The sequence below is a fragment of the Salarias fasciatus genome, chromosome 19, assembly GCF_902148845.1.
Source record: "Salarias fasciatus chromosome 19, fSalaFa1.1, whole genome shotgun sequence".
Lineage (NCBI taxonomy): Eukaryota > Metazoa > Chordata > Actinopteri > Blenniiformes > Blenniidae > Salarias > Salarias fasciatus.
The window spans coordinates 4310879-4326192 of NC_043763.1; the positions used below are offsets into that span (position 1 = coordinate 4310879).

At 46.5% G+C, this 15314-nt stretch overlaps 1 protein-coding gene across 1 annotated transcript in view; it reads left to right on the forward strand.

Moving 5' to 3' along the window:
- Window positions 1–1361: 1361 nt before the first annotated feature.
- Window positions 1362–15314, forward strand: part of LOC115407308 (CD209 antigen-like protein C) — a 29186-nt gene continuing 15233 nt past the window's right edge. The window contains exon 1 of the mRNA XM_030117694.1: window positions 1362–1413. Within this exon, the coding sequence (XP_029973554.1) occupies window positions 1377–1413 (37 nt within the window). The 5' untranslated portion in view covers window positions 1362–1376. The remainder of the gene's footprint in view (window positions 1414–15314) is intronic.

Below are 15314 nucleotides of genomic sequence, written 5' to 3' on the forward strand. Positions count from 1 at the left end.
TGAATCCTCTCCGAGGTTTTCCCGGAAAAAAAAGATGCAATTGTAAAGAGATTTGCAGGTTCTGACATGTTTGTTTTGAACTGTTTTACACGTTGTGCCGACGGAGCGCAGACGCGTTTGGCCCCGGAAGTGGGCGTATCCTTGAGGGTGACGTCGGACTTACCTAGCGGATAGTTGAGACTCGCATCACGCCATTCATTGGCTAAAGCATCATCCATTATACCTTTAAGTAAATTTACTTCGTTACTGACCACCTCTGGCCGGCGCCACACATGCCCCATTGGCTAACAGTATACAGATGTCTGCAGCTCGATTTTGGTTCTAAATTTCTCCCGAAGCACTGTTTGGATCAGAAAACCCTTCTGGGTGAGTATATTGTTGTACTTCGTTCTATAAACAATGTGAAAACTGTTTAAACCAAACTTATCCTTTAAAGCTTTTAATATTTAAAAGGTGAGTGTATGGCAGTTATTTGAAGTCCCTGTCCCAGTAATATTTATGTTTGTTGTTGCTCACTCATTTTTCTATTTATTGCAGTAATTCTGAGCACTTTTATTTCTATAACTGGTTGAAGCAGCTTTGTCTGAATCTATAACAATAACATAACTGTATTTAAGTGTAAAGTCAAAGCTATTTATATTGAAAAAGGTGAAACTTACGTTTATTTGACAGTGATTTCATATTTTTTAAATAAAAGGTAAACATTTAATTGATTGTAGTTTTTATTTCTAAAATTTTATACTGGAGGAGCTTCCTGGATAAATAATTTCTAGTTTTACAGGTAGTACATTATGTGCATGATTCTTAACAGTTTTTCTGAGGCTTTTGTATTATTTATATCGATATCGGAATTATATCGAGTTGGTCAGTGCCGATTTGACTGTAATCTCTCTCTCTGCAAACAGTGAATACAGTAATACCCCCAGGAGATAACCTTTATGAACTGAAGACTCTGGAATTGGAATCCAGTATGACATGATTAAAATTGACAGTTTCACTAAAGGATATGTACAATCAGGAAAGATTTCTTTAAATAAAACGAAATTAAAATTAAAAAAAAAACCCTATGAGCCATCTGTACATTATGAAGTCTGTTAAACAATTCCACATTGACCAAAAATCACCATCAAAAAATCCTAATGGATTTCTGTGAAAGATTTGCTTCACACTTTTGATGACTATGTTGTATTTGATTATCGTCCTATATTTACATGACACTTGATCTAATAATACTGGATTAGGTGACGTTCAAATTCCTATTTTTTTTCAAGCTTGAACTTTTACACATTGCACTCTTCCAGTGAAATCTGTTAGGTGGGGGTGAATAAGAGAAGTGAATTGAGACATCAGTCGACAGTACAAGCAACACCGCAGCTATGGACAATCCACAGAGAAGGACAAAAAACTACAATGGTGCGTCGTTCAAACGGTCATATGAAGTATTTTGGGAAAGGTTTGGTTTTGCTGAGCACTGATTTTCCCCCCGCAAAGCTTCCGCTTCAGTTTTGTTAAGGTGGTTTGGTCGTTTGAGTGAATCCGTTCCTTCCATTGTCATGTTTGTAAAAGAGGAGCAATTTCTGAGGCTTCTCTCATTGTAAAAATCATTGTGTTTAGCCGCAGTTTGATGACTTACAGGTCAGATGAGTGTAATTGCAGCATCAATTGGTTTCACTGTATGGAAGTTTACGTTTAATTTTTAAAAAAGATCACATGTAGTTTATTTTTCTGTTTGCAAACTTAAATCAAACTACTAACAATGTCTTACCTTTTAGGTGTCCAGAAAGAGAGATGACTGAATATGCAAGAAACCTTAAAAAAATGTTTTTGTTCAACTTACATTTAATGGATGAATTGTTTTTCCTCTGTATTCTCAGGTGGCAACACAGGTCCGAGGTACCGACTGCTGCTGCTGAGTTTGGGACTGCTGAACGTGGTGCTGTTGATATCTGCAGTTATTATTGGAATAAAGTGTGAGTAGGACAGTTCGGTTTCATTTCCTTCTTTTGTGATATTTTAATTACATTGCTTAGCAGACGAAGTCTCACAGAGACCAAACATCAAGACGCTGAAAAATATCAACATCTTTTGGGGTGAGCAGACTGAGAACAAAAATAGTAAAAATACAGTTAATGCACTCATTTAGTTAGAATTGTAGTCCAAAAGTATGGATGCACAACCCCTTAACTCTGGACATATCTTCTGCTGAAGCTGTGAAAAAGTCTGTAATAATTGAAGCGTGTTTGTCATTTATCGTTGTAACATACACAGGTGCCCAAATAAGGCAGAACTCAATCCACGTCTCCCATCCAGCTGCAGTACAGCTCCTCAATCAGCTCCACAATCTCCTCAACAACCACAGTGACGTGATCATGGCTGAGGAGGACGCCAAGAGAGCTTTAGAGACAGCGGTCAAAAACCACACCATGCTCAAAGACCAGCTCCAACAAAAAAAGATCATCAATGACGGCTATCAAAAACAGCTTGAGGCTCTGCGGACTGAGAGGACGACCCTGCTCTCTAACATTTCAGCTCTGGGTGAGACACAGCTAAGGCTGTTTTGATTGAGTTTGTTGGCTTTCATTACAGGAAGATTTACAAAAAAAAAATTTGTTCCTTTCAGAGTCGTCTTGTGGGAAATGCCCCTCTGGATTTCTTCATTTCAACACCTCCTGCTACTTTTTTTCATACGCCGAGTCCTCTACTGTCAAAAAGAACTGGCATGACAGCAGAACAGACTGCATCAACCGTGGATCTGACCTGATTGTGATCGACAGCCCAGAGGAGCAGGTGAGTTCATTTTAAGCAAGAAAATTGAAAAAGCAAAATTAAATATTTATTTACACATTGGAAAGACAGAGCTGGGTGTTTCAAAATGTGAACTGTTTTTTGTGATTGTACAGACATTTGTGGGTAACAACGTTAACAAAATGGTGCAAGGTCTAGAAATCTGGCAGAATGGTTTCTGGGTGGGTCTCACCGACATGGACACAGAGGACCACTGGGTGTGGATTAATAATGTCACAGAGGTGGAACCAAGGTGAGAGCTGCAGAAAATCCTTCTGGGAAAAAAAAAAAAATTAATGGAAAATTTCACTTTGCCAGATTAATTTGAATAAAAATAAATGAGTCAACAATTTGGATTATTTTCAGGTACTGGATGGATGGAGAGCCAAACGAAGCTGGGATAGGTGAGGACTGTGCAGCTGTATTGCTGAGCTCCTCCAACCCTTGGAAGTCCCGAGACGATGCAAATTGCCAGAGGCGCGAGATATACTGGATATGTGAGAAGGTGTCAAGATAAGACCAGTGGTTTCTTCTGATGTGTTGATCCATCATTCTTGATTAAAATATTTTCAAGATATTTGTCATGTTTCTGTTTTATCTTTAAACTCATATTATTATTGAACTTTCATCTTGTGTCATTTAAAAAGCACAGGGAGTCACTCCGGGATGGCTGTGTTTCAGAGGCGGTAAAGTCATGACGTGGGTTGTTATGTACTTAAGCAAAATTGTCACATTTCTATATGTTCCCTGCCAACTACTTACTTTTTCCCCCTACATCTCAACAAATATTTATGTGCTTTCCATTTATTGCAGCTGGGAAGTCTTTGGATGGTGATGGCACTCTGATAAGGGAGGGCATAGGCTTTAGGACACTTGGTGAAGTAATTCCTTGTCTTGTAACAAGGAATTCACAGTGATACATTTTGTTTGTGGTGGGGAAGTTGGACGTCTTCTCCCAAAGGCTCCATCCGTCCCAGCCAGTTAAAATGGGACAAAAACAATGAGATGTGTACCTCTGTAGATGAAGAAGCATTCCTTGCAGTCTTGCTGGTGCTTTGCAGAGCGGTTTGTGTATAATCACTTCAAGAGGCTTGTGATCAGATTGGACTGTCACTGGTCTTCCATGTTGGTGAAACCTTTTGGTGGCAAACACAATGGCAAGCAGTTCTTTTTCTATTTAAGCGTACCTTTTTTCAGGGTCTGTGAGTGCTCGGGAAGCATAGCACACAGGTTGACCATCTTGTAGCAGGCACACTCCAAACCCATCTTTAGAAGAGTCTGCGTGCAGTGCGAGGGGTTTCTCGGGGTCATAGAACCACAGGACTGGTGCTTGTGTGAGGGCAGTTTTGAGTTTCTGCAGCGCCTCGCTGTGGTGTGGTTGCCATTGCCACACAGTGTCCTCCTTCAGTAGTTGTCTTAAGGGCACAGTAAGTGACGCTTCATTTGGTATGTACTGCGCTAAGAACTTTATCATTCCCAATAAGCGTTGGAGACTTTGTCCTCAGCAGTGGGCATGTCAACGATAGCTTTGATCTTTGTGTCATCAGCTTTCTGACCTGCTGCTGTGATGACACGTCCCATATATTTCACAGTGTCCACTTTGAACTGAATCTTGTCTTTGTTGAATTTCACATGAGCTGCTTTTGCCATTTCCATTACTTTTCGCAAGATTTCTTTGTACTCACGCTCTGATTTTGCTGCAATGATATCGTCTGCTAGGACGAACACACCAGGAATGTCACCGAATGTCTCAGTTCTTTTGCTGAAACACTTTTCTGACAGATTTAATTCCCAATGGAAGGCGGAGGAAACGATACCGACCCCATGGTGTGTTGAAGGTGCAGGGCTTTGAAGATGAATCATCCAGTTTGATCTGCCAGTATCCATCCTTTTCATCCAAAATAGTGAAGACTGATTTTCCTGCAAGTTTGCTGCGGATGTCCTCGTGTGGGAATGGAGTAGTGCTGGCGTTTGCTTGATTCAGGTCACAAGGGTCCAAACACACCCTTAGTGTACCATTCTTCTTTTGTGTTGCAACAAGACTGTTCACCCATTCTGTTCACCAGGTTCACTGACAGAAGTTATCACATTTCTGTCTAGTAAATCTTTGTGTTACAAATTCCCTGTTATTTGTTGTGATTGATGTTTTGTTATTTTTAGTCAGGCATCCCGTTCGGACAGCTATGGGGTCCTAGCAGGACGGGAGTGTGGATGGAGCTTATCTCCGGTGTAGGAGATAAGCGGTGTAATCCAGCGATTTTATTCCAAAAATGAATGTTTAAAAGTACCTAATACATACTTTAAAACTCACATAGAACCCAGGGAAGGAGGGGGGGAATTTACTCTCAGCTGAGGCCTAGTGGATGGGCATAAGCTAACGCGGAGGGGAGCGATCCATTAGACAAGAGTAAAGCAAATCAAACCACACCCAGTGAAGCAAACCACCACCGCACACAGAAAACAACGAAGGATGCCACCTTCCGGGCACTGGGCACAACCCCCAAATTAAGAACTTGCCCGGCTAGCTGTCCCAGCCAAACTCTCAAAACTGGAGGTTAATTCCACCCAGTAGACAGAGGAGCCGCTGGCCCACAATAGCCACACGGCTGCTACCGTGATACAGATGAGCTTGGGATGAGTGGCTCCAGACTAGCAGGCTTGGAGACAAAGCACACTGGAGACAAGGCAGCAATGAACTAACGAACAGATTATAGGAGCACCTGGATCAAAGGAGGAATGATTATTGCTGTAATCGCTAATGATGTGGCTAGTGAATATGGTGCTACATATGAAGTGAGCATACCTTTCACAGCAGTGAGAACACACATACACACTAATACCCCTTTCCCACTGGCCACGTTAGCGCGCTAGTTGTTGTTTCTGGACACAGCGTGAGATTTCCTTCATCAACATGACCCAGCATTGGCAAGACAGCGAGACCAGAGAGCTTCCCCTGATCCGTGGGGAAGAGGAGATTCGTCTACAGGTAACAGGGACTGTTTTCCGCTGCATTGTTTACTTTTGTTTTGCTCCGTCGCGCTGATTATGTCATCAACGTGGGACACCATCAGTGCGGGAAAACGCAGTGACGGCAGCGGGAGGTCTGCAGGTAATGCGAAAGGCGTCTAAAAAGGCGATAGTTAGCAGGTCGAAGACACGGGTCGACCCGCTAGTTGCAGTGGGAAAGGGGTATATGGGAGGGAGCGAGGGCTCCAGCCGCCAGCACCTCACCTGCGACCACACTAGCATTAGCCACAGGACAGCATCTAATACACTGCAGAGAGAGAGAGAGGGAGGACACCTACCACAGCCAAACAATGCAGCAGTGCCTGAAGCCACACCTAAAGCAGCACAGAGCAGCACACAAGCAGCACCCTGCAAGCAAACACCCATGGCTTAGCATGATGAGAGAGACATCGAGTGAAGCAGTGTGCTGCCATACCTGTCAGTCAGCAACCTCTGACCCGCAAATGACACGTCAGTCAGCAGGGGCGCAAAGGAAGATTGGAGGGAGGAGCTCTGCTTTTATACTGGGCCACCTCAGCAGCAGCCAATCAGCACTGGCCTGCATGCAGCACATAAGCAGACACCTCTATGCTGCTACATAATGTACTCCGGTACATTTTATATCACAAATGTTACTGAGTAAAAAAAGAAAAAGAAAAGAAAAAAGGCTGCAACAAAGAAGAGAAAACGCCCTCTGGAAATGAATCATGGGAAGGAGAGAGTTCATTGGCGCGAGCAGAGACAGCATTATGAGAACGATCAGCAATACTTTGAGAGTCTTTTAAGTGAGTCCATTATCACGAGAGGGACATTTCTGCATGCGTGGATGACAGGTGACAGGTGACCTTAACCCTCAAAAATGCTAGAGTGCCAACAGTAGAGCGAGAGCGAGTGGTTTATATCATGCTTAACATGAGTTCGAGTGGGCATGTCACTGAACCGACCATTCTATCAGGCCGCTGACGTCACACTGCAGGTCAGGTGACAGGTGACTCAATACCGAGGGAAGCTGTTGCAGCATTTCAGAATTTGGGAGACGAGCGCTTTGAAGAACAGAATGGCGTATCACTAAAGGCCCCTACATACTCCACAAGAACAAGAACAAAGTTTGGCAGGATGACGTCATCAAGCTGCCGAAGAAAGTTCGGCAGCTTGATGACATTTCATACTCTAGCCGAAGCGAGAACTCAAAGGCCGCGCCCCTATGAGGCCACGCCCCCTCAGTGCTGACTCCGCTCCTCCAGCAACTTTTTCCAGCAACTCTACATGGCTGGATGGTATAAAAATGGCGTTTTTATGGAAGAATTGATGAACGATTACTTATTGAAGCTTGCCCTCCATGAGCAGATGAAGAAAAGAGAGTCCAGCTGGTTCAAGGCCACTTCACCTGTCCTCATTCAGGTATTGGTGATCAGTTAATCTCTTGTCTGTACATAAAATAAATAGAAATAAGCCCATTTTTGTTCTGCAAAAGCTGTGAAAGTTTTTTTTTTTCATGGCTCAAGGCAAGGCAGGTTGTTGGATGATAAACAGATCAGAGAGCTGCAGATTTGATCGTAAGAGCTTCATCAGTTTCTAATATTGTTCTTTCGTTATTAAATATTTCAATTTTCCTCTATTTAGCCAGTAAAATTTCCCCCCTTAAAAAAAAATTAATATAAGTAATTCAGAGTATGTGGAGGAGAAACACAATAGCTGACAGATATGCTGCTCCACCAATTTTAATTTATACTCATTAATTGTGTTTGTAATGTTTTTTAAATGAATTCTCCCAAATTAAAAACGCAGTTTTGTTTTTATGCACATTCCAGTCTATAAATAAAATGTATGTTATTTTCACATCATTATAAAAATAATGTCGAATATAAGTAAAGGGACTTAAAGCGACACAAAGGAACTTTCAGTTTTCGTTGATTTTGGCGGCACCAGTGGACAAAAGCGGTAGTGTTTTGCCTGAGCGAATACTACAGTTCCCATGAGGACTAGCACATGGCGTCGTAAAATGCTGCTCCCGGTGGCATGCTGTCGGACTGAACTCGCCTTCATTTGTTTCCAGTGGCTGTGTGAAGGACGGATAACGACGAGGTAATGAATCTAAATGAATCTAATGGTGGCTAAACAATGTTATATCATGATGCTGAAAATAAACGTTTAACTTTGGTAAACGTAACTTTGTCTTTGTACCGCTTTTCCCTCCTCGGAGACCATGCTGTAAAGCAGTCCGCACATTTGGAGTTTTTTAGTGTGCAGGGTTCCTACCACCCTCCTCACAGCTGCTTAGTCCAAGTGAAAGCAATACTGACGCCCTCAGGCCGTGACAGAGGGCTCATTCAACTAGTTGTAAGTCGATGTATCATCACAAAAGATATTATAATGTTTTATTAAGATTGAAAAGTTCCTTAGTGTCGCTTTAAGGCAACTTTACAAAATTTACCTCCGCGGGTCTGTTCCAGAGCCATCAGGAACGCGCATACAGCGTCAGTTTACGTCACATCCCCACGATTGCGCGGGAAATTCGGACCCCGAACTGCAGCAAATTCTGTGGCACACAGCTTGTACAAGGCAACAGACAGATACGCGGATTGGCCTGTTATTTTAGGATTTTAATGCTTCACGGCCCATTAGTATTGAATAAACTGGAAATGCATGTGTAGTTTTTCACAAATTTTGCCTTAAGTCCCTTTAAATTTCTTCATGATTTTTTTCTCCTGCTTTGACCATCAAATCATCAGGAATTGAGACACCTTGCGTTTTATTGATCCGTCTCTGGATCCAGTCTGATGCTGAAGGATAAGCTCTTTAATTAATGGTCAAGGCATTGAAAATGATTTTATCATGATCTCTACAGATGCAGCTGCTGCACCACCTGCAAGGTACATCCACCAACTTCTCCTGCACTGCTGCTCCTCCTCAGTGACAGTGTGGAAGGTGCCAGGGGTGGAGGAAGAGAAACGTCGGGACTCCGATCATCTCAAGAAATTACTTTCTGAATTTTGCAGACTCCTCCAGGACTTGTGCCTGGCAGGAGGGAATTATAGGCGCTGTTATGAATTCATTTTAAAGACAGAAAAATTCAATAAAAACGTTTGAAATACAGCAATCAATCGATGTGAATAATTTCTGTTATAAGTCTTTTAAAGACATTTGATTCAGAAATACATTTTTTTTTTTTTATTTAATTTTTTGGAGAGATTTTGAGGACTATACAAGTTGTATTTATTTATTTTTCAGGGGATATTAAGTGTTTGTGGTATCTTAATTGGCAATATATAATGAAGCCATTATGGTTGATGATTATCAGAGTCATGAAATCCATCCTTTGAAAATGTGTTCGCTTCAGTCATTAAACGCAATCAGTTTAAAACACGATCTCAGTCCAGAATAATTTTCAGTGTATAAATAACCAAACGAGGCAGTTCTCCGTTGAGCAGTGGTAACATTTTGTTAAGCATAAAGAGGTACAAGTAATGTAAATACCTGGACAGTTAAATAATTCTAAAGATGAATTCAGCTGACTCTATGAGCCATTTTTGGAAAACGTGGAGCTTTCTGCTCCATTTAATAAAGCACCGTCTCTTCAGTGGCTCCGCTCTGGCAATAAATGGGGGTGTCGAGGTGAAGCAGGAAAATCTGACCAATCACAGAAGACTTCTCGATCACCCAGCCGAACAAAGTTCTTAGGCAAGGAGGGCGCGAGGCTGCCGAAATTTGTTCGGCTGGGAGGCCTTAATTCCTCAGGAGGACACAGAGTCTGACACGATTGGCGCGCACGCCCCAGTCACCAGGGCAGCCTCTGTTCTCACTACCTTTGTGAAGCATTTCTTCACATCGGGTCCGCCCCCTGCGCAGCACACGGGCGATCTCTGGAGACTGGCAAAGGTGCGCTGTCAGGCAGGGAAGAAACTCCCGCGCTAACGGAGCGCGTCGGGATGACAGCAGCGGGCTCATCCTCCAATTTGACAGAGGAATCTGGCTTGTTTTCAGTCTTGGCCGAATCTGTAAATTCTGATATCAGAAAAGTGTCAGACAGGGGCACAATATTGTCCCTATTCACTTTCTTGGCCCGAGCTCTGGTGAACGAACAGGCTGGAAATCACTCAGAATTTGATCTTTCAGCAATACTGGACTCACGGTGCTGGGGCACATCCAGCACCTCTAAGGTGGAAGTCACCTTGCCCCCAGCGATGTCATTTCCCAGCAAAAATGCAATGCCTTTAAACGGGAGGGCAGGACAAACAGCCACCGGGAACATTCCAGACACCAACTTGTACTCGACATGCACATAATGCACTGGTCAAGGAACATAACCCAGCTGGATTCCGCACCATAACCGCAGGCATATTTATCTGAAAATGGCAACACACTTGCAAGGTTCACTGACTGTGAGCAGGCGGTGTCTCGCAGAACGCGCACCGGGCGCTGATCAGCAGGTTCACCCGGCAACGACACAGACCCTTCCAAAATAAAGGGTTCAAAATATGAATCAGGTTTGTCACAATCAATGTCAATGTCCAAAGGTTTAATTTCAGAATTAATCAAGCCGACACCTTTGGACACCTGCTCCTTGCGTTTTAGGGCGAGGCAATCACCCAGCTTTGTGACAATAGTAACACTCACGTCCTTTGTTCAAGCTTTGGGATTTTAACACACCACCAGTACTAATCGGGGAACCGCGAGGTTTTTGTACAGAAAAAGCAATGTTATGCATGAGCACATTCATCTGCTAACACAGCAGCAACAGCGAGCGAATTAGACTTTTTCTCATTCAGATGCACAATAACAGGATCCGGAATACAATTTTTAAAGTCCTCTAGCAAAATGAGCTCTCACAGGGATTCAAAATCAGTCACTTTAGATGATTTAATCCACTTATCAAACAAAACCCTTTTATCTCTAGCAAACTCACTGAAAGTCTGGCTTGGTAATTTTTCCCCGTTCCTTAACTTCTGCCAGTAAGCTTCAGGAACTGACTCATAAGTGCAGAGGATGGCGGCTTCGACACTGTCATATTTCAAGCTTTCCTCTACAGGAAGTGCCGAAATTACTTCCTGGGCTTTGCCATGAATTTTGCACTCCACCAACAGAGACCAAACCTCTGGTGGCCAGTGGAGAGTGGAGGCGATGCGCTCAAGCGCGCTGAAAAAGCTATCAACCTCCCACTCTCGGAAGGTGGGAACTAATGGTGCGTTCACACCGGACGCGTTGCAAGCGTCACGGGTGTTGCTTTTACATTCAAAGTCTATGGTGGACGAACTTCAACGGACCTAACGTGCATCAGGCGCTTTTTGAGCGTCGCTTTTCGAGCTTTTTGAGCTTTGGTGACGCGCGTCACACGCATTGCGCGTTGCAGGGGTCAACGCCTGAAGTTGGGAAAACTGAACTTTGGAAGCGTCAACGCGACCGTCATCCAATCACAGACGAGCACTCAGAGCGCTGTAGAGATGTGCCGATGGCTCATTTTTCCATCCACAACCGCTTCTAAAATCTCCATCCGCCCGCTGTCCGCCCATATGAACGATTTCTTTTTAATCAATTTTCAAAACCAAACCCGCCCGGCATCCACAGAATAGTGTTTAGGTGTATTGAGGTAGCTTTTTTTTTTTTTTTTTTGAATGCTTCAACCGCAACCCGCCCGAATGTAATAAAAATCTTAATTTTTCGACACGTCATCCGCCCGATCCGCGGTTATTTGCGGGCTCCGCGGGTGCAACCGCAATCCGCGCATCTCTAGAGCACTGATGCGGGCCAGAAGGTCGTCAAACTGGGCCCGGGAGAGGCGGAAGTACCGCTGAAAGCGAACCTCATCCTCACGCAGCTCCTGGAGCAAATGGTGAAATTCGCCAAATTGCGAACGCCACTGCAGGATGGAATGAACCCAAAAACGTTGCACAGGCGCCTGACGACGCCGTTTTCTGGCTTTCTTTATTAAATAAAGCCAAGCCAGTGTCTCAATGGGATCCGCTATTGTCAACAGGAAGACAGGACACAGAAGCTCCTCCCACTCCCGCCAATGAGCTGCCGCGCGTTGCAAGCGTCGTGTGTAATTTGAACACACGTCGAATTCCACACTTTACACGCGTCAACTTTGAGGCGTCAGTGACGCCCGTGACGCTTGCAAAGCGTCTGGTGTGAACGCACCATCAGATGATATTTTTACTGACATCAAACAGGCTGTGATCTCGGCTGGTGGGAGGAGGACACATACCGGCCAATGAGCGGAGCACGTGCGTCTCCCTCTGAGACTCGAGCTCGAGCTGGCGCATACGTACTGCCGTCTCCGCCTCAATCTCAAGCCTCCTGATCTCCAGCTGCAGCTTGAGCTGTGCGTCTCTCCTTTCCGCCTTTTCTTGGGCTTCTAGCTTCAGCTGGGTGAGCCGGACTTTGAGCTGGGCCTCGCTCGCTGAACCAGAGCTGGCTGAGGAAGATGAGGAGAAGCTGGAGCCTGCGCGGACGCGCCCACCCGGCCTTGTCTGCAGTGCAGCACTCTTGGCTTCACTCCTTGGAGACATCTTTGTGTGAGGCTCAGTGTGCACGTTGGCACTGGTGGCGTCGTTCGAGGTGCCATCCTGAAAGCGCAGCAGGTGCCTGTATCAACTCCCTCTCCACCAGAGTGCTAATGATTAAAGTTTTTAGATCTTTTTTCAAGATTTGCCGGGGGTAGGGAATCTGAAAACTACATCTTATCAAATCTAATCTTAGTCCAATCACCTTTTCTGCAATTGTCAATCTGTTCCAGGGAAGGTTCAACGAGAAATGTCTGAACGTTAAAGTGCTCCATTCTCCGCACTGTACAATACTACAAAAGAAAAGAAAATCCCACACAACAAAACCCTAATTAATTACTCCACTCCTCCTCGGGAACTTTAAGGATTTCTCGGACGAGCCCCCAATTATGTTACATCCGCGGCTCAAAAGGAAGAAGGAAGTAACATAAAACCCAGATGAACAGAGGTGTTTAATAAATAAGAAGGGTTACATAAACTAAGGGTTACCATAAGTCAAACTCAACACAAAATGAAGAAACAAGACTATTCCAAAGGTGATCCCTTTGGAATAGCTGAGGAAGATGAGGAGAGGTGATCCCTTTGGAATAGTCTTGGATCCCAAAACAGCACAAAACCACCAACTTAATGAAGCAGTACCACCTAGTACTCCAAACAAGCACACAAATCACAGATTAAACGCTTCAAACAAGCCAGACGAGTGAGGAGCGACAGGCCACCACACAGACGCAGCCGCTCCCAGACTGATCCTCCCTCCAGGCTTTTGAAGAGGAGGCTCCTCCCATGGCCGCTTTTGATTGGTGTTGTCCGTCCTGACGAGCACATGGCTGTCCTTCAGCCTTGCTTGGAAATGGAGCAGAACCTGCTGCACCACCATCATTTCTAGCACGTTGATGTGAGTAGGCGGGGAACCCCAGGCCCCGCCTACCACGAGATGGCCTAGGGTTCCCCCCTATCCTGCGAGAGACACATCCGTGAACACCTCGACGTGATGCGACATGCAGCCCAGGGGGACTCCCTGCATGAGGAGAGCAGGATCCATCCAGAAAAGGAGATCCTGACGCGCCTGAATCGGGATCGAGACCAGTCTGTGTCCGTCCCGTTTCCCAAAGCAGCAGAGGCGTGAGAACCACCGCTGCAGTCTGCGCATGTACAGAAGGCCCAACCGAACCACTGGGTGGGCCGCGGCCATCAAACCCAGGACGGTCCTGACCAGACGGACCCTGACCAGGGGTGTGGTCATCACAGACCTCAGGGCCGAGAGGAGGGAGGTTCGCCTGTCCTTGGAGAGGCGGGCCATCATAGAGAGCGTGTCCAGCTCCAAACCCAGGTAAGCCATGTGCTGAGCCGTGGTGAACGGGCTCTTGTCTTGTTTCACCATGAACCCCAGGAGGTCGATGAGGTGCCGGACCCGGGCCGTGTGCTCCACTGCCTCCTGATAGGAGGACGCCAGTATGAGCCAGTCGTCGATGTATGTGAGAATCCTCAGCACACGACGACGGAGGGGCTCCAGCGCCACCTCGATACACTTGGAAAAGGTGCGAGAGCGAGAGAGTAGCCGAAGGGGAGACGAATGTATTGAAAATACCTGTTTCCCACGGCAAACCGGAGCAAGGGCCTGTGCCTCCTCAGGATATGGATGTGGAAGTAGGCGTCCGTGAGGTCGACCGACGCCATACAGTCCCCAGGGCGGATGCTCTCCAGGAGGTGTTTGACTGTCAGCATGCGAAACCTCCTGGTGGTTATGTGAGCATCTAGGACCCGCAGGTCCAGAATGGGCCTCATACCTCCACTCTTCTTGGAAACCAAGAAGTAGGGGGAATAAAAACCCGAGTGCGCCTCTTCCACGCTCAGCTCCGTCACTGCGCCCCGGCGGAGGAGCGAGGTCACTTCTGCCTCGAGAGCGGCCGCCCCCGCAGGGCATGCGAGCCACGTTCGAAGGATCCCATTGAAGAGAGGCGGACGACAAGCAAACTACAGAGCATAGCCGCTTCTCAGTGTTCTGGACAACCAGGGTGAAAGCGGGCCCAGCATCGTGCGCCACGTCTGAAAACACAGCGTCAGTGGCTGCACCATGGCCTGAGGGGACGGCCCTCCCGTCCTCCCAGCCTCGGGAGACGGGGGGCCCCCGGTGAAAGGGCTGTGAAGGGGGCGTCCCATGAAAGAGCGCGGGTGGCCGTGCCGGGGCCACGAACCAGCGCTTTGATGGGAGCGAACCCAGCGGTAGCGGCGTGAGTGCGGAGCCCCACGAGCCGCTGTCCCTGGTGCTGAAGCCAGAAGCAGGGTGCTTGTCAGCGGGAACCCAGGCTAGCACTGGACAGCTCCGCTTGGAGCGTTCATGAGACACAGGAAGAACCTCCGCCATGCTCCGCTTAAGCGTAACACTCAGCGGGAAAGCCAGCGGCCCATGCCTGGTGAAGCACTCCGTCTCCACGGCTGCGGCGCGGGAAGATAGTGGAGGGAGAGCAGGGACGGCGCGGCGTGTCCAGGCAGCTCCGTGTGCGCCCTGCTCACTGGTCTATGCCGCTTTATTGCATAGCGGGAGACAGGAGGGAAGAAACTCTGCCGAGTTTGACATGCTTCAGTCATACAAACACGGGAAGAGGGGAGGATTGTTGCTCTTTCAGAGAAGTAACGAGCCTGTCGGCCTTTATTGAAATGTTTAGCGACAGAAGCAGGATGAGCGGACAGGGCGCTCCGAGGCTTGGGAGCGTGGGACCGTCTAGGCTGGTCGATGCCCTGCGGAGGTCGGCGTTCAGACGATCTGGTCTGGCCGGACGCCGGGGAACTCCAGGGGCCTGGTCTGCGCTGCTCCGCTGGACGCCGACGCTGCGGGGTCTCATGGCAGGGCTGCAGGTGCGGCGCAAGCTGTTGGGAGCCTCGCGCCTCCAAGCGCTCGATGATGGCCTGGATTAGGGCTGTCGCGGTAAACCGGTATTGACGATAATCGTGGTATTAAATAAATGAAATTTCAATATCGTGTTCAAAATGCGCACATGATAATATCGCAAAGAGGATCTA